At 45.1% G+C, this 26664-nt stretch overlaps 1 protein-coding gene across 2 annotated transcripts in view; it reads left to right on the forward strand.

Annotated features, from left to right (window-relative positions):
* The first annotated feature begins 3458 nt into the window (after positions 1-3458).
* The window catches only part of MEIS1 (Meis homeobox 1), a 137456-nt gene continuing 114250 nt past the window's right edge, over positions 3459-26664 (forward strand). For both annotated transcript variants that reach the window (XM_068564564.1, XM_068564565.1), the window contains exons 1-6: positions 3459-4175; positions 6040-6266; positions 8129-8270; positions 8816-8866; positions 9670-9720; positions 11163-11309. In XM_068564564.1, the coding sequence (XP_068420665.1) occupies positions 4164-4175; positions 6040-6266; positions 8129-8270; positions 8816-8866; positions 9670-9720; positions 11163-11309 (630 nt within the window). In that variant the 5' untranslated portion in view covers positions 3459-4163. The remainder of the gene's footprint in view (positions 4176-6039; positions 6267-8128; positions 8271-8815; positions 8867-9669; positions 9721-11162; positions 11310-26664) is intronic.

A 26664-nucleotide genomic window follows, 5' to 3' on the forward strand; every position in this document is an offset into this window, starting at 1 on the left:
ATTACACTGTAAAAGTGTTTTAGTCTCTCGGTTGTTCAGAATTAATCTTATAAAGGCCTAGGACCATCGGGTTCACAGTTATACGTGGAAAGAAGGGGAGGGAAGGAAGAAGACACTTTTGAAAGCTAATGAGGTTAGTTTAAGCCCACAAACTCAAACTATCTCTTTCTTTAAGGAAAATCTGTTTGTCGGTAATTTAAAGTTGAAGATCATGGCTGAAGAGCGTAATAGTCTTTTACTGCTTGAAGTTTGGGGTTGTGTTGGAAAAGGAGACATTTACCTGAACCTTCTTTTTCCATCTCTGCTAGAAAACAAAAGAGAGAACTTACCGGAACGCATCAATACAAAACGCATTCTATTGTCAAAGAACTATATGTACCAGAACTGGCCTTTTCCACATTTGAAAACGTGGCCGCAGACTTGAGGTAACTCCAAACCGGTCGGTCACCTAGGTCTTTGCCCGAGAACCCGTAGGGCTGTTAAAGACTATGGTGATCGAAATGTATTTCGCAGTAAATTTCTCTCGGTTAAATTATACTTACACAATCTCCTTCGCAGTTCATTTTAGGATCATAAACGTAGCTGTGCCCATGTCGGTGTTTGGCTTGACGCTCCCCTCCCCCCCCCCACTTCGTGCCCCACTACCGCCAGCCGCGCTGATATCGGGAGGGCCTGCTGGAGAGAAAGAGCTCACACCCCAGCGAGCAGCCGTCGGAAGGCGCTCAGGTGTTGGCCGCTGCCGGCTGGGGTTCCAGGAAGAGCTTGCAGGCGGCCGGCCCAGTTTGGTCTTCTCTGTAATCGGAAAAGGATTGCGTTGGCTGGCCCAGCCTGCGCAGCTTCCCAGGAATTAAACAGAGAAATGGCCTTCTTGAGACCAGGAGGTCCCATCCTGGCCTGAGTTCTGTTTCCAAGTTCACGTTGGGGAAGGGCCGGGGGGTGGGGGTTCGGGGTTGCCAGGCAATGGCACAAAGGCGCTGGTAATTCACCTGGATCCTCTCGGCTCTGACACACAGGCCTGCCTTAACCTCCCGCGTGATGTGTCGAGGCTTTTGTACCAGAAAACTCTACATTTTGCGATGGTGAAAAGTAAAAGATCTTAAAACTTGGGGTGTGGGGGGAGAAAGGAAGAGAGAAGACAGAGATGCAAATGATGGGGGATCCTAGGATGAGTTTTTTTAACAGTCGGAGCGCTTTCAAGGAAAAACGCATCCGAAGGCGTTGGGTGAACGTGTCAGCCCTTCGGGAACACATGGGGCGAGTACGGCGTCGGGGCGGGGGAGATGTGCGGGAGTCTGGGAAGGCTCTGATGCTCGGCTTTATGAAAACTCCACTATTGGGGGGAACTGGGCGTTGGCTCGTGGTAAGTATTAAAAGAAGCATTACATGACGCTTAGGGAGGTACGTGCGCTCGGTGGAATCTGATTCCAGATCTACGTTCTGATGCTCGCCCTGTGTGTCCCCTGCTCCTCGAAAGCCCACTTAAACAGAAACTTCAGTCCTGTCTCTCGGACCGATGCGAATTCTCTTTTAGTTTGCGCATTAAGAGTTGGCTTCAATACATTTGAGAGCTCCTAATCTTTTCCAAACAGTCTATGCGGATACGAGCCCCAAATCTTTCTCAAAACTCTTCCCCCTTCCTTCACCTCCCCCTCTTTGGGTTGGTCCGCAGCTGGCGGGGGGGGGATGAGGGTAGGGGCGATGGGAGCTAGAGGCCGACTGCTTTGGGGTAGTCAGCCTTTTGGCCACCATCAGGGCGGGAATCCGGACTGGCAGTTTGCCTTCCCGGCAGATCGAAGCTCCCTGCTGATCGATTATTTGATAATTGATTTTCCCCGCAGCCAATAAGCTGCTGCCTTGGCGGGAGCGTCTCCTGATTGGCCGAGCCCTCCTCCCCGGCTGCCTACCGAGATTTGGGTGAGCTCATTTTCCACTCGACCGCAGGGGGAGTTTTCTGCGAGGTTTCAGCTGGAGGGAGGAAAAAAAAAATCGTGCTCCGAGCCGAGCGAGCTGCGAGCCCTGCTCCGGGATGTGAGGTTTCCAGCCCGCTGGTCGAGCTGCTGCGGCTGAGCCATCTCGACAGATCAGAGCCGGGCGGGCAGAAAAATAAAAACGAAAATAATAAATATAATAATATAATAATAAAGGGCAGGTTTAGAGCGGGAGAATAAAGAAAAGGATTTTTTTGTTTGTTTAAACCGGAAAATAGGTATTTAAAGGGAGAAAGTTCAAATTAGTGGCTGGTTGGGGCCTCCGAGTTGTGGGTAGGGGCAGCTTTTTGTCTGAAATCTCAGCCCCCGAAGTGAATTTCTTTTTCTTTGGCACTGGGAGTTTTCCCTGAGCCGGACTGGGGATCGGAAAGAGGAGTGGGGGGAAGAAGGGTATGGGGAGGAGAGCGCGGGGCGTCGCCGGGGAAAGAGCGTGGCCGAGGCCGGAGCCCCTCGGCGCCTCGAAGACAAAGGCAGCGCGGCTGCAGCCCCAGCCGAGCGCGCCGACCCCGCTGCGCCGCGCCCTGGGCGCACGGCCGCCTCGCCCGGAGCGGGTCGGAGAAAGAGCCTCCCTCCCCGCGGCTCCCTGGCCCGGGCTCCACCCGCGAGGTCTGGCTGCCCAGAGCCCGCGTCGGGTTTCGCTTTCCGGCGATCATAAATAGCTTCGTGTTTGTAAACAGGCGCTGGGGGCACATTCCCGGCTCTGGGCTCATTGTTCCCTCCCTTCCTCTCTCACTTTGCGCAGGACGCCGGGGCTGGGGCTGGAGGCCTCCGGGACTAGGAGGTGGGGGCGTCCAGATCCCCAAAGTGAGAAAACGCAAGCATTTCCTTTCCTTGGGCCGGGTGTCCACCTCTGACAGCAAAAAAAAAAAACAAAAAAACTCTAAGGTGGATCTGCAGAAAGCCCCAGCCATCTCCACCCCACGTTCTCGGGACTTCTTAGCACAGCCTTTCCCAGCCCTGCTCCTGCTCCTCCTCCTCTTCGCTCCTGGTTTGACTTTTCTACGCGGTGTGTTTGGTTCTAAGAATCCACTACTTTCTGCACCAGCCCCCCTCCGCCCCGAAAAATACTGGCAGACCCCAATAATTTCGAGGAAAGTCAGGAAGTCAATCCACGGAGCCCTGTGCAAAATAACTCCCGCTGCTGCCTGCCCCGCTTTTATTCCCAATCTATTTCAAGAGAGCTTTGGAGGGAGAGTCTGGAGGGGGAGGGAGAGAAAAGAATACGGAAAATAAAGCCGGCGGCCGGGGGCTACTACCCGCGCTTGTGCGCGTGTGCCCTGGGTGTGTGGGTGTTTGTGCCTGGGCGTGCGATTTAATGGAGCGCCTCTCTGCCTCTCCAGTGCGGCCAGAGCTCGCTTCGCGCACCCACCCCTGCCGAGGAGCCTACTTGCTGCAGCCCAATGCATTGTGTAAGACGCGACCTGTTATGGCCACCACTACTTCCGGGTTCTAGCATTCTGGTCGGAATCCACCTCTCCGCCTGTGCAACACACACTTTACACACGCACGGGGACTGCAAGCGGGCAGCATCGATCGTGGCTCCTTTAAGACAAACTCAGACAGACATTTTTTTTTAACCCTCCTCCTCTAATCTCCCTCCAGTGCAGCAGTTGCAAAGAGGGAGAGAGAGAGAGAGAGAGAGAGAGAGGGAGAGAGAGAGAAAGAGAGCGAGCGAGAGAAGAGAGAAACTGATTAGGAATTAGGACTGATTCAAGGGAAGCGAGCGCTAGGGCTTTGTGCATTTGAATATTAACATTTGAGGTGTTCTGACCAGAAGAAGACTGAGCGGATGATCATTCATTCACCACGTTGACAACCTCGCCTGTGATTGACAGCCGGAGTGGCAGAAAGCCATGAGATTTGGTAGTTGGGTCTGAGGGGCGCTTTTTTTTTTTTTTTAACTGATTTTTTGGGGAGAGAAGATCTGCTTTTTTTTGCCCCCGCTGCTGTCTTGGAAACGGAGCGCTTTTATGCTCAGTGACTCGGGAGCTTTGCTTCAGGTCCCATAGACCGAAGATCTGGGACCAGTAGCTCACGTTGCTGGAGACGTTAAGGGATTTTTCATCGTGCTTTTTATTTTTTTTTTCCGGGGGAGTTTACGTATTTGTTTCTTTTCACACTGGCCTTAAAGAGGATATATTAGAAGTTGAAGTAGGAAGGGAGCCAGGGAGGCCGATGGCGCAAAGGGTACGTATTAAAAAACAATTGTGGAACTCAAATGTGAGATTAAATTGAAACGTGGCTGAAAGACACTGCTAAAAAGTTTCCTTTTTTCTCTGTCTTTTTGAATGAGGCTCCTAAAGCCGTGGCCTAAAGCGAGAGGATTTATTCAATGCATTTGTAGACTTATGTATATTAACATGTAATTGTTAATTCAAGTAATCAAGTTTTCTATAGATTCCTAACCAGCAGCTATATAAATAAAAATACAAGCTCGGGTAATCATCTGTTTAAAAAACAAAAACAAACAGAGCTAGATACCTAATGTTATATAGCGTGAGCATTCAAGGAGCAGAAGTTTAAAGCTATTTTTAAATTAAAATAAGCAGCTAGAAACTTCTGATATGTTATTGATTATGCTCATCTTTAATATCACTGAAAGTATTCAGCATTTTTAAGCAAATAACTTTGTCATAGTACAACGGTTTTGGGGGTCGGAAAGCATTCATCTTTTAAAAGTAATTTTAATGTACATGGTTTTTTATGCAAGGTAATACTTTGTAAGTTTTTCTTAGAAGAGCCCTGCACTAATTGGATACTAAGCACACAACTACTCACTTTAAAAATGCAATACTAATTTCCCCAATATTCCTATTTGAATGGAAATGTAGTGAGAGTAAAGTGAGACAATGACAACCCAACAGAGGTAGTTTCTTAAAAGAAAGGGGGTCTACAAAAAGCCTTCCTTGCATAATTTGTGCCCTGGCCCTCAAAGCCCTGTTTGCAAAAGAAAGTTACTAGGCTGACACATTTTTTCTTTACTCCTTTGGTTCAGGCAAATGTCAGCGTTCTTCCAAACTCTTTTCACACCTCTGGCTTGAAGGAGATGAAAGTGGCAATTCCTCTTTTCTTTGAAAATCATTTCACTCTCGGCGCCTCCAAATCTTGGGAAAAGAACATGCCTGAAATGAAGCAAAGAGGAAAACCTAAATAGCTAAATTTTGCACACAAAAATAATGACAATATGAAAGTAGTTTTTCTGGAGAAGGAAGATGGGGGGGGGGGTTGAATGTGCATTTACTTTTAAATTTGCTTTAAACCTGATGACTAACATTTAGCTCACAGACTTCTAGTCTAGGGGGAAAGTTCATAAGAATAGAAAAAATAGAATAACTGCTCCAACTATACATTTTCTTTAACTTGAGGGGAATATTGCCCAATTCTAAATTCAGCCCCGATGTTGAAGAGAAGCTACCCTTCTCTGAGTTTCACTTATAAGGGAGCCAGTTAGTTTTGTATGATTTAGCAGAGTTTGTCTTGGAGAGCAAAGGAAATGCAGTGTCTTGCAGGACTGCCTAACCCCACGCTGGCAGGCAAATAAAATGAGAAGCCTGTCTGAATTCACGTGCTTGGCTTAGCTGTTCCCATCGTAACTTTTTTTTTTTTTTTTAATTCCCCCTGATGGGAAGGGTCTGTGAAACTAGGCGGGTTTGCTGTACTGTCCTGGCACGTTTTATTATTGTGATTTTTGAATTTCCTCCTCTAGAGACGTGCACGTTTTACCTTCTGCCCTCCGGGAGAATGCCTCCCTTTCTTCCTTCTTTCTTCCTTCCTTTTTTGCCAAAGGATCCTGAATTTCTGGCTAGTTGATAGGGACACAAGTTAGGGCAAGACCATTCAATCTAGCCGAGTCTTACCGAGAATCCTAGAAATTTTACTTCTAAAAATATTTTTTTAAATGAGAAATCCCAACTTCAGAGATGCAAGGCCACCGAATTCGGGGTTGAAGGATCCAGCTGGACTGACATTATATAATAAGCTCCGTGCCCTGCCGTTCCCCCATTTGCCTGCCTGGCCTTCTGAACCTGTTTCTCTCCTGTTTGTCATGCAGTACGACGATCTACCCCATTATGGGGGCATGGATGGAGTAGGCATCCCCTCCACGATGTATGGGGACCCGCACGCGGCCAGGTCCATGCAGCCCGTCCACCACCTGAACCACGGGCCTCCTCTGCACTCGCATCAGTATCCGCACACAGCTCACACCAACGCCATGGCTCCCAGCATGGGTTCCTCCGTCAATGACGCTTTAAAGAGAGATAAAGATGCCATTTATGGGTAGGTACGACGGGCAGCAGGCTAAGCAGTTGAGAGGCGATGCTTTCTCTATTTCCCTTTGCCCTCAGTAAGAGGAAAGCCAGAGCCCTCTGGATTGGAGGTACATTATTTGGTGACTTTTCATTCGCTTTGCATGAAGATTTGGGGGAGGCGGCCTGCCATCCCAGACGCCCCCCCCGCCCCCATCTCCGCACACGCTCCGCGCCAGTCCAGCGCCCCGCTCCGCCGAGGCCATGCCCGCGGAGGGGTCGCCGTGCAGAAGTTGCCAAATGTCCCTCGTCCCCCCAGACCCCGGCTCGGTAGCTCAGCGGGTTGGAGTCCTCACTCACTCGACTTCGCAGGGAGAGTGTTTGGGGGTTTCTAAACGTAGGCGCCTTTGTGTTGGAACGAAACTTTTAGTTTAAAGGAAAATCTTTTAAGCCACTGATTGTTCTGACTTGCTAAGTTTACTCAGCCGCCGTATGCTGGCTCTGCCACCGCACAATAAAATCAAGGCAGGCCAGTTGCAGGTCAGGCAAGGGGGAACATGCTTTGCATTTAGGGACTTGGACCACTGTAGTCAAGGAGAGGAACTCGCTCTGAATTGTCACAGACCTTAAGAAACTTCTAGCCATTTTAGGACTTTGTGTTCAAAGGCGAAACCTGCAGGATTTAGAAGTAGATGCGGGGTGCTCTCGGGCCGGTGTCGTCTTCCGCTGCAGTTCACACCGTGTTCTCCCGGGCCCTTGGGTTAGACCCTGGACTAGTAAAACCCTCTGAAAGTCACTTGTGCCTACTGTGTGCTGATGTATTGGGGGACCTCTTTTTACTTTGCAGCCACTTTTTATTTTTATTTATTTCTTCTTTTGAAAAAAAAAAAATCAGGCAACACTGACCCTCCCTGGCTGAAAACCCTTTCTGCTTTATCTTCTGGTCCCTTGTGCGAAGGGCTTGTTTAAATCCCAGCGTCCTCTCCGCAGTGTTGTTAACTGCAAATCGTTTAGGCTCCGGGACAGAACATTTGGGGAAGCTTTTTGAAAAGGACCCCAAACTGTTAAATTCCCAGCTGGGCTGTGAGAGCTAATAAAAGACTTGAGACACCTCTTTGGGCATTAGAGGAGGCTTTTTTGTTTGTTTGTTTTTTTTTGATGGGCTGGGATAAGCGACATCTAGGCCCCTCGCAATACTAGCTGCTTTGCCATTACGCAGGAACAAAAATGAAAGGCTTGACCGCAGGAACATTTGAAGGAACTTTCTTTGGGGGGCGGTGGGGACCATCGGCGAAGGGAGGGAGGTGTGCAGGGAGCCGAGGAGGAGCCCTCCTGCTCTCCGAGAGCCGTGGGGTCGGGATCGGGAGATGCAGCCCTCTGACAGTCGGTCCCACAACCAGAGAGGTCCTTTCCCCAAGTTAGCTGAGCGCCTGCCACCAAGATCCCCAGAGCCTTGGGCTTCGCGAGACGGCCTTGGAGGAACCCACTTGAAAGAGCTTTCCCACCCCCTGCGCCCCGCGCCTTTCGCCCCCCTGCAGGTCCTGGGTGTGCAGAGGAGGGACGAGGGCCGGTCGGGGTGGGAAACTTAATTCAAAATGGCTGCTGGAACCGCTTGGGTTTTATTCTTAGCAAATGTTACCAATTTCTCCGGCCAGATATGGTGAACCGGTCCTCAGATACGGTCCATGGCTTAGGGCCTCCGACTTCGGGGGCCCAAGGAGGAAGGGGAGGTGAGCAGTCACCTGGGGGCGCGGGGGAAGGGGAACAAGTAGATGACAAAACCAGGGAGGGGGTCCCCGCCTTGAGCTCGTCCTGCTGTTTTTCTTGGGCTCCTTTTTTCACTGCCGCGGGACTAACCATTGTGTTGTTTGTGACTGTTGTATTTTCTTGCAGACACCCCCTCTTCCCTCTCTTAGCACTGATTTTTGAGAAATGTGAATTAGCTACTTGTACCCCCCGCGAGCCGGGGGTGGCGGGCGGGGACGTCTGCTCGTCAGAGTCATTCAATGAAGATATAGCCGTGTTCGCCAAACAGGTCAGCAAAATCAATGTTTCAAAAGTAAAAGAAAAAAAAAGAAAAAGAAAAAGAAAGAAAGAAAAGAAAAGAAAGAACCTCCCTCCCTCCCACCCAGCACATTTGCAAAAGTAACCAGCGAACAGTCCGCCCTAAGCCAGGCCTGTTACATCTTCTCTGAGCTTTTCCTCCTAAATGAGTGTCTTTGCGGACGCCTGAAAATCACCCCAGTTCTTACCCACTCCCGCTACCTAACCCGACGCAGAAAGCTCAGTCTGTAAAATGCAACCCCAAAGCCCACGCGCAGGAGCTGCCTTGGACTTGGCGAGCTGGGCAGCGATCTCTTAGAAGCACAGTTGCTGGGAGAAGTAACCCTGTGCTCTGGGCTTGTTTTCGGATTCTTTGACTCACATTGAAGGGTTTCTGCACGGGACGAACTCGGTGTCACAGAGCCTCTCCCGGAGGTTACATCCTGCCCCCGACAGTGTAATGAGGCAAGAAACTAGGAAGGCGACCAGATTTCAAATGTTTCTTTCTCTCCCCCACCCCTTCTCACTTGTATTTAGATTCGCGCAGAAAAACCTCTATTTTCTTCTAATCCAGAACTGGATAACTTGGTAAGAGCGGACCCCTTACTCCCCTCCTCCCACCTTCCCTCCCCCGCCACAAAATCCCCCCTCCTCCCAAGCTTTACTTTTGAGAGCCCTGAGGTTTCTAGACCGGTCTTCCCCTATCTGCAAGTGGGCTGCAAAGGTTTCCATCCACCCGCAAGTGGTCCGGGACAAGGTCCCGGGGAAATCAATTCACCTCGAGAGGGGCCGGGCAAGCCGGCGCGGGGAAACGCGAGCTTTGTTTTTTATGACAGCCGGGCAGCGCGGCTCTAATCAGCCCGGGGATTTATCTCCGGGCCTGTCAGCGTGTGTGCTTAAACTTTGCGGACTTCCCAGCCCTCAAAGTCGCGTCATGAGGGCAGCGACCGGGCCAGAGGCCCCAAACCACCAGTTTATCTGAAAGGTGTGCAGAAGGTGGCAGAAAGTTTGCAGTGTGAAAAGCCACAGTCTGGGGACTGTTGGGAATATTTTCCGTGCATTCCTTGCAAGGAAACACCTAGTCGAGGGATGCGGCCCTTTGGGGGTGGGGTAGGGGCAGTGGGGCTGAGAAAGGCGGGGGGAGCCATGGGGGAGGAGAAGGTTTATGATCCCCCCTTAGATGCTTGGTTGTTGTTTTAGCTATTTTTTTCTCCTTAAGAAATATAAACCTCTAGATGGTACCCACTCGCTGCTGTTAAGTTTTAGTGTTATTGCCGTAAATCAAAATAACTCTGTTTGGGGGGCGGGGGGAGGCTGGCGATGTTAGAGCTGCAACAGCCAATTTTCTGCAAACTAGGAATGGGGCGCTCATTCTTTTTGTATCTTTGCAGATGATTCAAGCCATACAAGTATTAAGGTTTCATCTGTTGGAATTAGAGAAGGTAATTTCTCTAGTTTTTTCTCCTTTTGCTTTCCCCTCACGCCCAAACACACAGAGGGGGAGGGTTCAGAATGGCTGAAGTTCAGGCTTCTGAGACATTTGCATAAATGACTTTCTTTCTGGTAATTAGTGTCAAGGCCAATCTTAGCGTCCATTTCTCTTTGCAGTTTAATTACAATTTTAGCCACTAAAACCGGGATCACAAACGCCCTAGCCTTGTATTCATTCTTAATACCTTGCTGGCTTTGTATAAATAGTTGCAATTCTACGCATCCCCTTTGATGTTTAGAATGCTGTTGCGAGTTTGCTTGCAGGTTATATACCTCTGTGGTCTCTTCTCTTCTTCCTCCTCCTCTTCTTTGCTACCTCTGAGGGGGGAAAAGTTTTGTTTAGTTTTAGTGAGTTTCTGGAAGACAGTCTGAGAGCAGCGGCAGGTCAGACACAGGGGAGAGGCAGAGGGGGAGGAGGAGGAGGAGGCAGGGAGTCTGGAGGAGTGGTGGGGGAGGCACTTTAACCGTTTTGCAGAGACAAAGCAGAGTTGATAGTTGTGTCAATTTCTTGAATCTGAGAATCCTGCACACACCCCACCTTCACACTCAAGAAAGGGTGTGGGATAACGTGATTTTGCTAGCTGTTCCATAAATCTCAGCAATAAAAACTTAATGCATTGTAATTCAAACTAACATTAAATTGCAAGCACACTGGGGTTTCTTGTGAATTTTTGCATGTCAGTGATGCCTGGGTCCTGTAAGAGACCACTCCACTTATGCCTAAATATTTTGAAGCATCCTTTTTCCTTTTTTTTTTTTTTTTTTTTAATCAATTCGATAACTTTTTGTGGCTGTAGGGTTTTTTCCCCCATATCATGAGTCTTTTTTTTTTTTCAAGGAAGCATCATAAAATATGCTTCTTATAGATAGAAATCCTCATGACAAATGTTACAGGGACTTGGGTTGTCAGGCATATATCCTATACCAACACAGTATTGGTCCTTTGGAGATATATATATATATGTGTATATATATATATATATATATATATACACACACACATATATATATATAAATTTTTTCTTAGACATGTTGGAAAAGGATTTCTGATAAAGTAACTGGATGAAATTAAATAGTTTACCTTAAATGTCACCCACGCAGGTCACCTCTCTAATGGCCACAGCCCCGGGAGCCGATGAATTTAACACGGGTGTTGAATATGTTGTAGCCTGTGAATCATCTTGTCACTGTCAATTTTCTGCGATATCTCTATTTTGCAAGAAAAGAAAGTTATTCCTAATTCTGGATGCGTCTGAGGGTCTCTGGAGGACAATTGCCCTGTGTTTCCCCTATTTAGAAGTTTGGATCTCACAAGGGGGGTGGATTGCACTTGTCAATGTCATTTATGAACTCCTGATTATATTTCCATTTTTTTATTTCTGTCATAATGTAGGTACACGAATTATGTGACAATTTCTGCCACCGGTATATTAGCTGTTTGAAAGGGAAAATGCCTATCGATTTGGTGATAGACGATAGAGAAGGAGGATCAAAATCAGACAGTGAAGATATAACAAGATCAGCAAATCTAACTGACCAGGTATGCGCTTTTCAATTTCAACATCCCTGGGAGAAAAAAAAAAAAAATCTGTATGCATATTGCTTGCTGGGTCACTACCACCTCCTTTTATTATTTGCATATGATTAAGTCCCTTTTAGATACATTTCCATCGAAATGAAAATTTTTGAATAATGTGGCTATTATTGCTTCATTAAGGCTGGCTCTGGGATTCGACCTGGAGAGATGAGCTTGTAAAAGCTTTGCCTGCAAACTTGACCTGTTTCTTGTCGCTTTTAATTTTTGTCTTTATTTTATTTACCCTCTATAATAATGAGAGTGTTAACTGCCAGTGACCGCCTCTGATTGTAGGGCTTTGTTCTGGAGCATTTTTTCCCCCTTCTATCTCGAAGAAAAGAAAAGTGTAGGGTCTGCTTATTTCTTATTTTATTAGGAATAAACCCAAGATAGGTGGTCTAAGAGAGACAGGGAGGGTTTGAAATCTAGCAAATGCTGGCTATTTTCTCCCTGTCTATACGGTTCATTAGCCTGTCTTGTCAGTTTTCCTCGGCCGAACGCTTCTAGACCTCACTGAACATTGCTTTGTGCAGTGCTTGCTGCAAGCTCGCCCATTTTATTGTACTTAATAGAAAAAATAAGACCAGGCCGAGGTTATAAAAACAGATAAATATGGACGTTTCTCCTCCTCCTTTCCACTCATCCTCCAGCTGGTACGTGCTCTGGGCCCTCTGAGTTGGCAGCTTTTGGAAGTGTCAGCGACAGGGGCGCCCCGGGACTCCCTCGGTGTGGCGGGTGGTGGACCTCGCGCCGCCCTGCTCTGAACTGCCGGCCTCTGCTTGCTTCGCCCCCTCCTCTCTCGTCCTCCCTCCAGGCCCTTCTTCCGCTGCTTTGCTAAGTGGGGACGACTTTTATTTGGAGTTGCTGGGGGGGATTTCTCTCTCTCACCCCAACACCGATGTTTGCTCCCAGTCTCTCTCTCCCCCCGCCCCGCTCCTGTCGCTGTATCTCTGGATTGGTCCAGAGGAGTTGCAAAAATGCACTGAAAGTGAAAACGTGAGGAGTGGGTGAGAGGAAACAGGGCTCAGGACAGCTCTCGGTTGTGAATTGTGGCACCGCGTCTAAAGATTTGGGTGGCGGGCCTCCTGTGCCTCTCCACCTATAAGTGAAGGCCCAGGGTTGTTTCTCTTTCTGACTTGGCACGTGAGCCCCGTCTTGGGGGAGAGAGCAGCCTGCCTTTGTTAGGCCAAAGGACAGCCGGTCATGCAGAGTTTTCTTTGCAAGCTCTACCATGATCACGGTTGGCCAGCGGCTGCCTTGCAGACGCCTTGCAGACTCCTTGCCGGAATGCCCGACTCCTCGGTCTTGGTGTCATCTTAAAGTTTGCTTCTCTCCATATCACCCCTTAAAATAAATTCCCAGCTTGGATTTCTCTGGGTAACCCCGCGGCAGAGGCTGAATTCCTCCTTTTCCCACGAGGAGTGGAAGGCAGGCAAAGCTGAGCTTTAAAAGCGCCAACGCGCCGGGTCCTTCCTACTATTTGGCGAGTTGCAAACTTTCGGCAGTGTAGACGACACTCGGAACAGGCAGCCTGCGCGATCCTGGAGCGTCCCCACCGAGGTGGGAAACCTGAAGGCGGCTCCGGGTCCCGGCCCCGCCAGCTGCCCGGCCTCCCGCCTGGTTCAGGCCGCCAGCCCTCACCCCGGAGCTGTTAAATGCAGATTCCGCTGAGGAACCCTCGGGTAACTGCTGTTGAATAAAAATTGTAATCCAACAAGCCTAACTAGAAAATGGGATTCTAAAAGCTCCGGAGTGCTGGGTACATAAAGCTATCTGAGCAAATTACAAGAATCGCTTAGGGGCATGAATGAAATCAACACTTTAATTGCTTCCAAAATGAAGATTTATACCCCATTTTCTCATCGAATCATTATTTTATTAAAGTCAAAGATAAAGGACCAGAGTTCGGGGTGTTTTGGGGGGGGGATACAAAATTGATAAAACATCATTCAGTTCTCCCCCTACTCCTTAGGTACACTGTTACTCGGTTACCTTTATTTGAGATATGCAGATGGGTAGGCAGTGGTCTTGGATAAAAATTCGCACTTTATGCACCTCCCCACCTACAAAATGAGCAGTGTGCGTGCCGCGCCCGCCGCTTCCAAGTGGGCTTCGCAGCTCTGGCTGAGCTCGTGGCACCGTTGGCCTGTGCGCGTGGGCGCACTCGCGTGACCCCTCGGGCTCACCGAAGTCTCCGTTGGTCGTAGGGCAGCAAACCCCAAGCTTGTGCTTTGGAATTGTCCGCTTCCCTGGAGCCAGGAGCGAGAGCGCCTGGGCTCCCTTTGGGGAGGAGCGCGCAGAGCGCGGGGCGCACGCGGGACTGTGCCTGGGCCGCGGGGTGGAGTCCCCTGTCCTGGGAGTTGGGGACGGAGGGACGAGGCACTAGGGCCGCCAGGTGGGCGCCAGTGCTCCCAACTGGAGCCGGCTCGCCGGTCCCCGGGGGCCGGGCCCGGAAAGGACGGCCTCGCCACCTGTCTGCGAATGCGGCCCAGCCAGTCTGAGCCCCGGTGGAGCGTGCGCTTCGGGACTGGATGCTTCAGGTGTGGTGCGAGCGCGGGGCCTCGTTAGCTCATTAACCCCTCTGTCTCTAGGGCCTGCCGGCTGCGCGGTTTATTTTACTTTACTTTTCTCCTCGGAGGGCGCGAAGGCTGCCACCCGCGCGGGGACTTGGGATCCACGACTTTGATACCAGCCGGTTTCCCGGAGGGCTAAGGCGGTGGAAATCTACTTGGCCTTGTAGTGTCGTTAGTTTGGTGGGATTTTTTGTTTTTGTTTTTTTCCTATCAGATTAAAACGCCAGTAGAAGCCGTAGTCCCGCTCCCACCCCACTCTCAACTCCCTGCCCCCCAGACCTTGAAGTCCCAGGCCCGGGAGTCACCTCCCGCGGGCGCAGGCCTCCCGGGCGCCCTCTCCCGACTGCCACGCTCCCCGCTTGGCACGGACGCTCCCGACGCTCAGGGCCTGGGAGCAGCGAGGGGCACCGGGGGCTTCCGAGCCTCGGCAGGGGGTGAGGGCCGGGCCGGGATCCCGGGAGCGGGCGCAGAGGGGGCCACCGTGCGAGGCGTCGAGGCCAGGGTTGAGCCTGGTTGGCGATGGAGAAGGACGCAGGGCGAGGGGAGGCGGGGCGCGAGTTTGGGGGACCCAGGGTGGAATTGGGGGCGCCAAGAGGGGTTACGCGGGGAAGAATCTGGCTGCCCAGTCGCTAGACTTTAGGCCGCACTCCAGGAGGGAGCTATCGAATTAAGCCTTCCTTCCCAGGGCTGTTTGTTGCTCTCCACTCTTTGAATCTAAGCATTTTCCATTTCAAGGAGGGGTCGAGAGAGGGAGTGGAGAGAGGAGCGAGAGTCCCCGGGCCCTGAAGGCCACCAGCCGAGGTGGCCTGGCCTGCTGGTAGCGAGCGGGAGTAGCTTGGCCTGTGCTCGGGCGCCAACCCGGGTTCTCCTACGAGCAGTGGGAGGCAAAGAAAAGGTCCCTTTGGATTACAATTTTTATTCACTAGCAGCTCTCCGGGGGGTCCTCGGCTGAATCTGCATTTAACAGCTCCTGTGCAAGGGCTGGCGGGCTGCACAGGGCGCCCTGTTGCCTGTTAATCCAGATTTGTCTCTAATATCTGGGGAGAAGTAACGTGGCTCGCGGAGATGGAACCAGAAAGCCAAGCTCGCCAGGCAGGTTAAATGCCAAGTGCTGCTGAGCTCCCCGGGGAGGGGGGACAGCCGCCGGGGCTGCGTAGCCCAGGCTGGAAAGCGCCAGGCTTCTGGGCCTTGGGGTTCAGGGGCAGCCCTGAGCCAGTGCGATTTGGTTCCCCAGTGGGCCAGGGAACCCAGGTGGCGATTGTTTTATTTGAAGAGTCCGGAATGTTGTTTCTAAAGCATAGTTTGAGATAAAATTCTTAAAACTGAACTTGATCGAAAGCACCCCTCCCTGCAAAGTGTGATGGGGATGGTTCCAAGGGAGATTTAAGCTTTCTCTTTTGGGGGAGGTGTTACAAAGGGATGGGGATAGGGAGGCCTAATATTCTTGATGTATTAGATCTGCTGCTTTAGGGGGAAAAAAAATAGATGAGGCTATGGGATATTTACTAATACTAGGAATGCAAGCAATTTATTTTCATCCAATAAGAAAACTGGATACAAACATCAAGGGATAGGAAAATGGTCCCTTTGTCAGTTAGTTTGTTTCTAAATGCTTACACATGGACACATCTTATTTAAGTTGTAAGTACTTTTAGGGTCTCAGTTAATGCCTTAATCCTGGAACCTCCGTGTCCACAGGCCTTGCAAGTGATGGGGTCTTGAAACCATCTAACTTTATTTTGATTGTTGTTGTGAGTCATGCAGGGTACTCTTAATTCCCTTTGGAAATATGTCAAAGGGAAATTATGGCAAGATTCTCTTTAATGATGAAATAATAAGGTGTTGACTGCTTGTCACTACAGTGGCTAATTGGGATGTTCATTCTAGGCCCTTTGTTGCTTAGTATCCTTTGATTTCAAAGACAGTTGTTTACCGGGTGTGTTTTTATTGTTGTGTTCTGATTGGCTCTTTGTGTGTATTTATGTGTGAATGTCAGAGTAGGGATGTATTGATTCTTATTAGGGGCATGTCAAAAACATTTGAGAGGAAAAAAAAGAAGTACAGAGTATATGCAGATAGGTTGAGATCAATTACATTGTTAAATGTCTCGAAGTCTAAATGCTAATACTACAGAAGTTATTCCCCTTTCCTAGTTTCTCTCTCTGTCTCTCTCTCTCTCTCAGTGGAAGTCTCCAGTGCAAGTTCCATGGTTAATAGAAAGCAATGATACTAATGCTACTTTGTACAAGGTAAAGCCCCATAACAGTAACTATTGTTCAGTGATTTATCTAGCTCTGTGGCAATAGGTCACTCAAATAGCAATCCCTTTCCCACCAGAATGACTCCATTGCTCATGATTTGGAAATATATAGAGTGGTTGTGTGGACTCTTGCTGTCGGTCCTAACATAGAGATTTTTATTAGAAAACATGGAGAAACTTAAATAGTAGAAGAAGAAGAGAAGGAGGAGGAAGAAGAAAAGGCATTAAAATACGGGCCCTGCTTTCAAAAAAGTAACTGAAATATGCTGTAATTGCCCAACTTTGAAAATAAACAAATTTTAAATCATTATGTTTTCAAACACTCGTATGTTTAAATGTTAAAATGTTTGTCATAGTCCGAAAGATTTAAAACACAGCTGTTGCCGGGTGATGGATGGAAAATTATGGAATAAAACTCCATATTCTTAAAAACAAAGACTATTTGTGGTCCCATAGTAGAAACGTAGGTTTTTTAAGGCCAAGCGGTTAGACTAAAGTATTACCGAGGGGCCTACTGTTATAAAACTAGCTTACCTTCCCTCGCAGGTGGAGTTGGAGAAACTGAAGAGAGCATAACAAGTTGTATTAAGGCACTTATAAATGAAAATGCTGTCAAATGAATTCAAGTGAAGTATTTTCACATTGGTAATGCTATGCTTGCCATTGCGATAGCAATATTTTCTCATGAAATGTAAATATGTCAAACCAATGTGAAATGCTTAAGTTTTAATAAATGATCATTTAATCAACAAACACAACCCTAGTATGTATACAGAAACTTTTAAAGAGAAGTCGGCGTACAGCCAAATTCCTATAGAGACTAGCAAGGGAATGATCAAAAAACGAACACAAAATAAGACTTCCTGTAAGAAGGTCTATAATTCAACATTATTTGACTCCACTGTCAGGGAAATAGTTGAAGGATAGTAAACTGATACCATTCTCAGTCATTTTTGTTACACAGTCTTAAATGTTTGCAACTATAGCATTTTCCATGGCCTTTTTGGATTATGATATCTGTTATATTTGTATCAAAGTAGCACTTGAGTTTATGTTATAATTGAAACAGACGTTTTTGCCGTTTCTCCTGAGTGCAAAAAATTAATTTAATATTTAAAAATGACATCAAAACTATGGGAAAGTATTCTTTTACAAATAAAGAAATAAAAATAGAATACATGTGACACAGTGTATCTGACAGTTGTGCAGATGTTAGGCCTGAAAGTTTTCAAAATCCCAAGTAAAACAACACCGCTGTAAATCACATAGGGCTTGGTGTCCTTACTAGGCAGGAAACATCAGGATATTGGTACCTGTTAAAAAGATAGGGTCTAAAACATGAAATACAGACTCACAATTTGAATTTAAATAATCATTCCAAAATTTGACTTTGGGGATCCAGTAAAAGTTTGGATATTTTACTGTCTTAAATATTTGTGAAGAAACCTCACGTGTATAAAATCAGTTTTGAAAAATTCAAGCAGACGAGTATGTGTATGTAGTGTAAAAGGTAAAAAGACTCCCTCACTGTATCCTTAATTTAATATGCCATGATTTCAGGATTATGGGAATTTGGGAAAGCTTATTGGAGTCTTAAACAGCCTCTCCAGAAAGTAGACCTATATCGGGCAATTGCTGGATTTCCCACACTTCTAAATTTGACATTTTAATAAATGGTATAAAAGCTACCATGTGAAATAAGCGAGTATATATTCATTTAAATATTTGTCACTAGAATCCAATTTCAGTCAATTTAATGCATTCATGTGTGCAGAATTAAAGCAATTGGCAACACTTTGCTACACTCTCTCTGAACACTCTTTTTCCAAATAGCATTTCTTAATCTAGGAAATATGTTCTTGTTAAAGGAAAATACAACAGTGCAAATCTTTTGAAATTATTTTATATTTCTGGACTTCTTGGTTCAGAATTCCTAAAACTGACTAAAACATATCCAAAAGAGTTTTTTCTCTGTTGAAAAAACACTTTTTTTTTACATTTATTGAATTATACACCTGTTGTTTATTGGTATCATGAGTACATACAGTTAAATACAAATTATAACCAGAACTAAGTCATTAACTCTCTTTAAGTCATGCAATAACCATACTCTGGCTTTTCCATGCACCACTGTATATGGCATAAACTAATGCAGGATAACTAAGTTGTGAAAATAAATTTTATATTATTTGCAATCCTCAAAAATACATTTCCCCATTGATTTCTTCCCTTGATAGTCTCATGACTCCATTTACAAGTAATAGGATTTATAATCATGAGGTAAAGAACCGTGAATGTGAAATGTTATGGTTTTTTAAAAAAACTTAAATGAAATTGTATTTTTCCACAGAAAGGAAATGCTGTTACTGTTAATAAGTTTACTAAGTAATACTTTTAAAATCACTGCAACTTTTTATGAGTTTAACAAGTTTAAGCAACATTTTATAGTCTTCTTTTTTTTCCTTCATTTTGACACAATATCAAGTCTTGAATTTTACAATAGATTTAAACATACATGATTCTGACTCATTTAGAAGATAGTAGTACATAAATAATTAGCATTTTGAGTGATATTAGAATGATTCCTTGACAACATATGCTAACTTAGAATTAATTGTTATCATGAATTTCCATTTCTATAGATTTTTCCTCACGTTTTACAACACAACATGATTGCATGCTCATTATTCATTAGCTGTAACTGTCTGGGTTGTTGGTTGTTATTTAGCAAGACAGAGCTATAGCTGTTTCTTTTTCATATCACTTTTTCCCCCACTGACTGGCAAGCCTCCTATGCCTGAGATTTGAACTTGAACTAGTTTGCTAGGTCTCGTTTCCCTATTTGAGTACCTTGTGGGTTATTACCCACATGTGGGTTTATTTTCCTGAGAAGATGAAAAATGTTCCTCACTTTAGAACAGGAATGAATAGAAACCAAAGTCATCAGATAGTCCCAAACTGTGCTTTACAATTAGGTGAAAAACTGAAAACTGTTATTCTTGCTTGCTTTCCCCAGGGCTGTGAATACTTGATGTAAAGATTCATAGCAGCCTCTTCGTGCTCTTCCTCTTAAGGCCTAAATGTTTGTTTTCAGTGACTGGATTCTTAACTGATAGTCCATATTTGGTCCCAGACCTCCATGATTTGCATTTTATTCTGCATTTGCATTCACATTATGTCCCATAGAAACTCTTTAAAGTCAAGTGTGTTTATGACTATTATGAAACTCTGGAAAATGAAGTTTATAATGAAACTGGCATAGTCATCAAAAGGACAATGAAGGGAGCAATTTGATGTAAACCCAGAGTTTTCTTATTCGGTCCCAGCTTGTAAAAAGGCTTATCTCTCTTCTTTTAAAAACATTAGAAGCTGAATGGATAAGAATTTCTTTGACAATAAAACTCCCCTTAATGGCTCCATAACTATTTGGATGTGTTCTCGAATGTTAACTTAATTTGACAGACAAGCTATAATTAACTGTGACCTATAGTGTTTTCTGTAATTCAGAGACTATTCCTTAGCGATCTGAAAACTTAATTTCATACTAAATGGTGTACAATGTCTGCGGGTCTAAAGGCGTACTTCCACTATTTTCAAAAAGTGGAAATAGTTTGTGTGTCTCCTGGGCTTCAAAAAGGGAGATACTTCGGGGGTGGGGAACTAACAATTTTTACTGCGTAAAGTCCTAGCAAACTACCTAGTGCACGTGGGTTCTTTTTGAATTTTTTTTTTTTTCGTAGCCTTCCTTTCTATTCAGTGCAATGTTAAAATTATTCACACAAAGGAAAAAAAATCCACTGTGTGTTTCATGGGACAAAAACTCGTACATGACATTTTAAGTCTAGGTATTTCATTGATCATAAAAAGCAGTAGTGTACAGAGAGAGTTCAGAATTGCAGCAAATAGGTAAAACCCTATTAGCTATGATGCTACAATCACAATAGAAACTTGAGCAGTAAAATTAAATTGGGCATTTTGCGTTTAGTTGGAACATTTACTTGAAAGTTCCCACCAGATCTGGGGTTCTTTTTACATCCCCTCCCCACCCCAGCTTAAGAATATTTTAGCGTTAAGAACTTTGTGATAACTCACCATTGGACATTACTTTTATTTGAAATTGTTCATTCATAAGAGACTTCGTCTCCCGAGTAAGCACCCTGCCCTTCACTCTTGAACAGTTCAGATAAACGTATTATTTATTTACAGTCTATTGTATACATTATTTATGGAAAATATGCTATAACTCTACAGAGCATATGGAATTTATCTTTGCGAGATATGGGTCGCATCTCTGCCAAGAGTGGCATAGCCCTGAGTAGATAATAAGACTGCCCTCAGTGTACAGATAAACATCATCTCTTATAGAGTCAGTACGTGTTAGCATTTCATAATAACAGGCGCAAATGCATTTTTCCACTTTCATTTTAATTGTTTCTTGGCTCTAGCTTCTGCCAAAGAGAATCCGGAATTTCACATTTTGAATTGATCTGGGTGATTAATATGTTTGAGGGGGAAAATAAGATATTGAGTAGGAGAATCATTTAACCCCTTCATTTCTTTCAGCATGCTTCCCTGTCCCTTCCTTAAGGTGTTTACCATTTTCTGAAGAATCTTGTCCATGACATTTTTAACACTGGTTGTATATTTGGTGGCTTGGCCTATTGTTTCACCTTATTGGGACGCTTTATAAGCTGTATTCAAAACAAAAACACCAAGAAAAATATCAGGCTCATTGTGCCCTGCACTTCCTTGCACAAAATAATAGAGACGTGTAGACTGTGCTTGTTCTATGCATATCAAGTGTGTTGTTGGTGCTCAAGTTTTCATTTTTTATTCTAATAATTATTCAAAGCCAGGGACAATCTGCATCTGAGTGAGCATAAACATTTTTATTCTGGAATTTGGGATTTGCAGCAACTCAATTTTATTTTCCAAATTACCCTGCCATTTCAATTAGGTGCATTGTTCTTCTCTCTACTGTTTCGACATTCTAAAGGTTTGCTTGCCACCTAAGGGAGAGCGTTGCTTGAGTATTTAATATTTATTGAGGGAATGTAAAGAACATGCCAATAGAAAAAGAGGAGAATAAAACATTAACAAATCAATTATGGGGCTTTTCTTCACTTGTAGTATACTTCTAATACTCCAAATACTCTATAACTGTTAAAATAATACAAAGAGCCTCAAGAATAACAGCCCTGGGTATGGAGGAAGAATGGCGTTCTGATTAACTGGAATTCCTTAAAAAGTGCACCAGTGGTACAGCTCAGCCTCCTGCTTCTGGAATTCACAGTTGCTTTAGTTGATCTCTCAGTTAAAGGCCTTGAACTACAGAGAACTTAGCCAATCTAGGAACCAGAAACACAAATTAAATTTCAAGATGCTTTGAGAAAGGCCTCTCTAATGATTTTACCGAGATAAATAATGAAGAAAAGGGAACAATCTACTCCCCACCTCCAAATTTCACACTGTGAGAGGGCCTGAAAATTCAAAAATCCTTGAGGAATGATGATACTTAGAAAATAAAATTTGATTGAAAATATAAAAACTGGCAGCACTTCTAAAACACACACACACACACACACACACACACACCGGAAAATTAGAAAATACCCTGTTGCTAATTGTTAGTGGAAATCAGTGGTAAATGTAAGTTTCCGCTATTCTTTTATCCAAAGCGTAATGCTGTAAGGTAGTAGATTAAAACATGACTGCATCTTGGCTGAATTCTTGTTTCCTTCTTGTGTCAAAATTGTGGATTTTCTGGTCTGAGAGTTTAGAAGTAGAAGAGAGAAGATTTCAGAAACACTTGAAAGAGAGTGATGAAGGGCATTGATGGTAATTTCGAGTTACACAACCTTTCGGGCTGGCGGTATCCCAATAAAGTATATACACAATGCAGGCTGTGCTGTGAGGGGGTAAGTCACTTCACCTCCCCGAGCGTCAGTTTTATCATCTGTAACATGGGGATAAAGAACCCACTTTACTGAGCTGCGTAAGAACTAAGTAAGAATGCACATAAAGCATTTAAAACAGTAAACCCTAAACAGAACCTTACATAATATTTCATCTTCTTACCTGTACAGTCTGCCCAGCCTTCAACAACATGAATCTGATTTGGGGAGAGGAGATTGGGTAATTGTTAATGGGGTGTGATTTTACAGGCCATTATATAATCATAGAGTTTAAGCAAAATACTGTCTTAATTCCTATTAGGAGGGGTGGCTATTATTCTGATTTCATCATAGTGTGAAAGGGGACTGGCCACTCAGATGTGTGGCCAAGATAGGACAGTGAATCACTACAGATTTGTTTTTAGGTTCAACTTCAAATAACAGTTATGTGCAGATCTTGTGCTGAGTACTTTTCCCCCACATTTCTGAGTGCAAATGCTTCCTGGCTGAGGTCCAGTTGCTAACAAGATCTCAGTATCTACTTGTACTCAGGATACAATGTTTTTGGCCTTATCGGATGTTCTTTTTGCTAGGATGGTTGCCTAGAAAATTTGTGGTTTGAAGTTGTTATATATAGGACACTTTTGAGTTTATTTTATCTTAATTTGTTTGCAGAATGAGGCGCACTGAATACTGAGTTACAAATGTAAAATAAAACATTGGGAAGCAGGCAGTCTTATGAAAGGAACTTTATAACACCAGGTATGCTGACATATAATTTACAGATTCTTCTGCCACTCCTAAATAGCAGTGATAGAAAATCAGCTAAATTTCAGCGGAAAGTTCTCAGCAGATAAATGGAGAGTAAGGTTTGAATTATTTAGGTACAAATATTTGGAAGTACAGTGGTGGCAGTTGGATTTGAGGTTTTTTGTTTTTGTTTTTTTTTTGAACATTTAACTGTGAATTATAGTTCACAGGTACAATTTCAGGAGTAAAAGCATATACAGTCAATATAGGAGTTTATTTTTATTAATAGTATGCCAGCCATAATACAATAGCATAGGAAAGGAAAGGTTATTAAAACGTAAATTACGTACTTTTACTAAGATTCCGAGTGTAATGAGGCTTTAACTTCTCTTTTGTTCTCCACAACAAACTGCTTAGTAGAATTTGAACATTCAGTGCACTTGAACCATCTTTAGTTCTGCCTCTACTTTGCAGTTTTGAGATTTGGATAAAACTGGTATCACCTCTTGGTAGCAGTTTCCCTTTGGGTGTAATTTTTCTTTTTCTTTGTAATTGTCTGAATGTCCCTACCCCAAGTGCGAATCTATATCCCCTTCTGAGACCACAGTGGGGTCACTAAGGGATGGTGTTGGCATTGATTCTCAATGTCGAAAAATTGGGCAAAATGTATCAGTGCTGTGTGGATTTCATAAGGAAAGCATTTGGAATATTTTGGGTGGTGTTTTATATCTGTCGTCGTTTTCCTTCGCATTGTCAATTCATGTATAATTTCCTGGATGAATTATTTCAACTCTGCAGATTAGTAATGACCCGAGAGCGTCAGAGTTGTGACCTAAAAGATACTGGGCTGTGGGAAAGTAGGATTTTAAGGAGCTTTCGGGGAGTGACCCATCGTGCTGGGCCTGAGCTTCCTAAGCTCACTGCCCTCCCTGCTGCCTTGAGTATTGGGAGAATGAGGCATGGATATTTGCAGGCGAGTAGGCAAAATAGTTAAGGGCTAGGAGATTTTAAAAATGTATCTGACTGCCTCGCTGCTTTAGATTCCATCACAGTGTAATTAAAAACACTAAAATCAGTTCTCTCCACGTTCTTTTGCCCTATTCCTCATGCATGTGATGGGTGCATGGCGTTGTGTATACATGAAAGTGCACTTGCGTGTCCCCCCATGTCTGAACCAGAGGCTTCGGTGATTCCTGGAGCTCAGACAATCACCTGATACAAAACTTTTCATTTAAAGATGAAATTACTCCTTGGAGAATTTTCACCAAAGGCAAAAAAGCACAAAAATTCTTCTCCTCCTCTCTACACGCCCCATTACACAGAGATAGAGGATTCAATGTTTGAAAAATTATCATTTCTGTAGGTTTCATTTGTGGGACGTGAGAGCTGGGAAATATAGAACTCAATGTAACAGATGCTGTCTCTGCCTCCACAAACTGCCCACTCCTGCTATCATGCACTCGTGTGTGTGTGTGTGTGTGTGTGTGTGTGTGTGTAAATGTATATACATATATATGTATACATATTTAAAGCAATACATCAGAGTTGCTATGTTGTTAAGGTTTTAGAACTCTACCTTATTCGATGCTGAGTTAGACACACTTATGCTGTATGTTAAGATACCTGCTGGCACCAAGGTCGTGAGCACCATAATTAAGCGATAATTGAATAGTCCTTGAGGTGCATTTCTAGATGAAAAGTCCACAATGGCAAATATGGTGGGGCTGGACGTGTGAGAAGAGGAAGGGTGGTGTCTTGGAGAGAGCCACAGATCCTGAGAGGGGATGCTGGATTCCCATTGTCTCACCACGAATTTACCATCTGCCCGGAGTCACCAGAATTACCCTCAGGCCTCTATTAAGCGGGGGTAATAAGCGCATTTTATCGCAGCATTAAAAGGGGGCCCAACAAGAACCCTGGCAGGCCGGCAGACTTGGCCAAGGCAGGTGGTAGAGGCGGGGACGGGGGAAGGAAATGAGAAAAAGGAGAAGTGTGTGCGGGAGATAACCTTTGAAAGAGTCTGTCTCCCAGGCACGTGAAGGCCACCACCAGGGACCGCCCCAGAGCCCCACAGTCACCTCCCAAACTTTATCATCTTTCAGCAGGACCGAGGGTGGACTTAGAAAAGGTTTTGCCTCCAGACCGTTCCCGAGCACGTTTCAACGTGGCCCTGATCCGCAATATGTGTGCAGGCTGCGGTCTTAACCTGTGAGCTTCTGGCGTTTAGAAACATATACAATCTTGAAAGGGAAGGGGGCAGTTTCACTGTGTTAAAGCGTCCTGCTCAAAGTTGTCCTGGTTAAATGAACTTTGCTTAATGATTTCCAGGGATTTTTTTGGAAATCCGTGTAAAGAATTTTACATTTTCTTGGAATTATCTGAATTTGCAGCTGGATAGTAGGTTTTGAGAAGAGCAGGCTTTACTAGAGCAGGTTTTGCTAGAGCAGGGCTCTAGCAAATTGAAGGTGCGATTTGGCGGCCGAGTGTGTAGAGAGCTTTCTGGTATGCTTTGGTTATCAAGCGGATGCCAGTGGGAACCACCAAGATCTTCAAACAGGAGTTTCAGCACAGCAGACTTCAGATACTCATAAATAAAAAATTCTCAGGATCCCCAGTTTCTCAGCCTCGTGTACACACAGGTAACACGTACCCCTTTTCATAGGAGGACCTGGTCCCCTTTTGTCCTTACTGCTCCGTGTTTGGGTCTTTCTGGTGCCTTTTCTTCAGATGGCACCATTGCTTGAGAGACACATTGAAGGGTCATACCTGCTGAAGTTATGTGCCTTTAAGGATCCTGAGAGACACTGTTTAGACAGAGGTGAGAAGTCTAGGGAGGGGGACCGATTAGATGTGGCTATGCTGGCGGTGTGGCGTCGTGGCATTCGGTGAGCCCGCTGGCTCTGCCTCGTGGACCAGTGCAGGTATGCGTGTGCACATGTGTGCGCGGATGTGTGCAGATGTAGGGGCGTGAGCGTGTGTACACGCGCATTGGTGCATTCCCCACGTGGATTGGGACTCCCCTGGTCTGGAGGGACTGGATTGTTCACTTTTAGAAGCGAGCCAGCTCTTTCAGGCCACTAGAGATCATTTACTAAAGAGGCCCTGGTGGTTTGAAAAAGTAAGTGTACTTCCCCAAAGAGAAAGCCTGTTGATAGGTGCAGACTGAACTTCAGATTTTGGACACTGTGATCATTTCATCAATTTCTACATAGGTGCTAGCTGACCTCTTCAGAATCCAGATCCCGAGACTCTCATTTATCCACCTTTTTTAAGTGGGACGAGTAGGGTAGAAATTTTGAAGGAAAAAAACCCTCACTATTTTGACCTGAAAAAAAAAACAAAAAATGATTCTGGCATCATACCGATGTGATGAAAAACCAAGTGCAATAAAAAGTCAAAGTGCTTCGTAGACTGTAAAGTGATTTATAAATATTAGGTATCAAATGAAACTCGATGGGGTGGGGCGGAGCAAACCACCTGTAAAATCATGTTATTTGAAGGTGAAAATAAGATCAGTTTGCATCCCCTGAGCACACACCAGCTGGGAGATAGCCCAAGGCATAGCGAGCTGTACACGAAACCAGCTCGGGTTAACCGTTCTTTCCAGAAGGTCCATAAACTGAATACACCTGTATGTAGATATTTCAGGGTTGACTAGGTCAACCTACATTGTTCCATTAGTGTTGTTACTTTATTATTGTCACATTAAAAGCTATAGTAGGTGCCACTTGCTGCACGCCTAGAAATTGATGTATGCTATGTCTGCAGAGGAGTATTTTCTTAATCCTCATTTACGGATTAGGATGTTAAGGTTATGGAGGTTGTGACTTGTCTTCAGACCA

This window comes from Eschrichtius robustus, chromosome 15 (genome assembly GCF_028021215.1).
Source record: "Eschrichtius robustus isolate mEscRob2 chromosome 15, mEscRob2.pri, whole genome shotgun sequence".
NCBI classification, from domain to species: Eukaryota; Metazoa; Chordata; class Mammalia; order Artiodactyla; family Eschrichtiidae; genus Eschrichtius; species Eschrichtius robustus.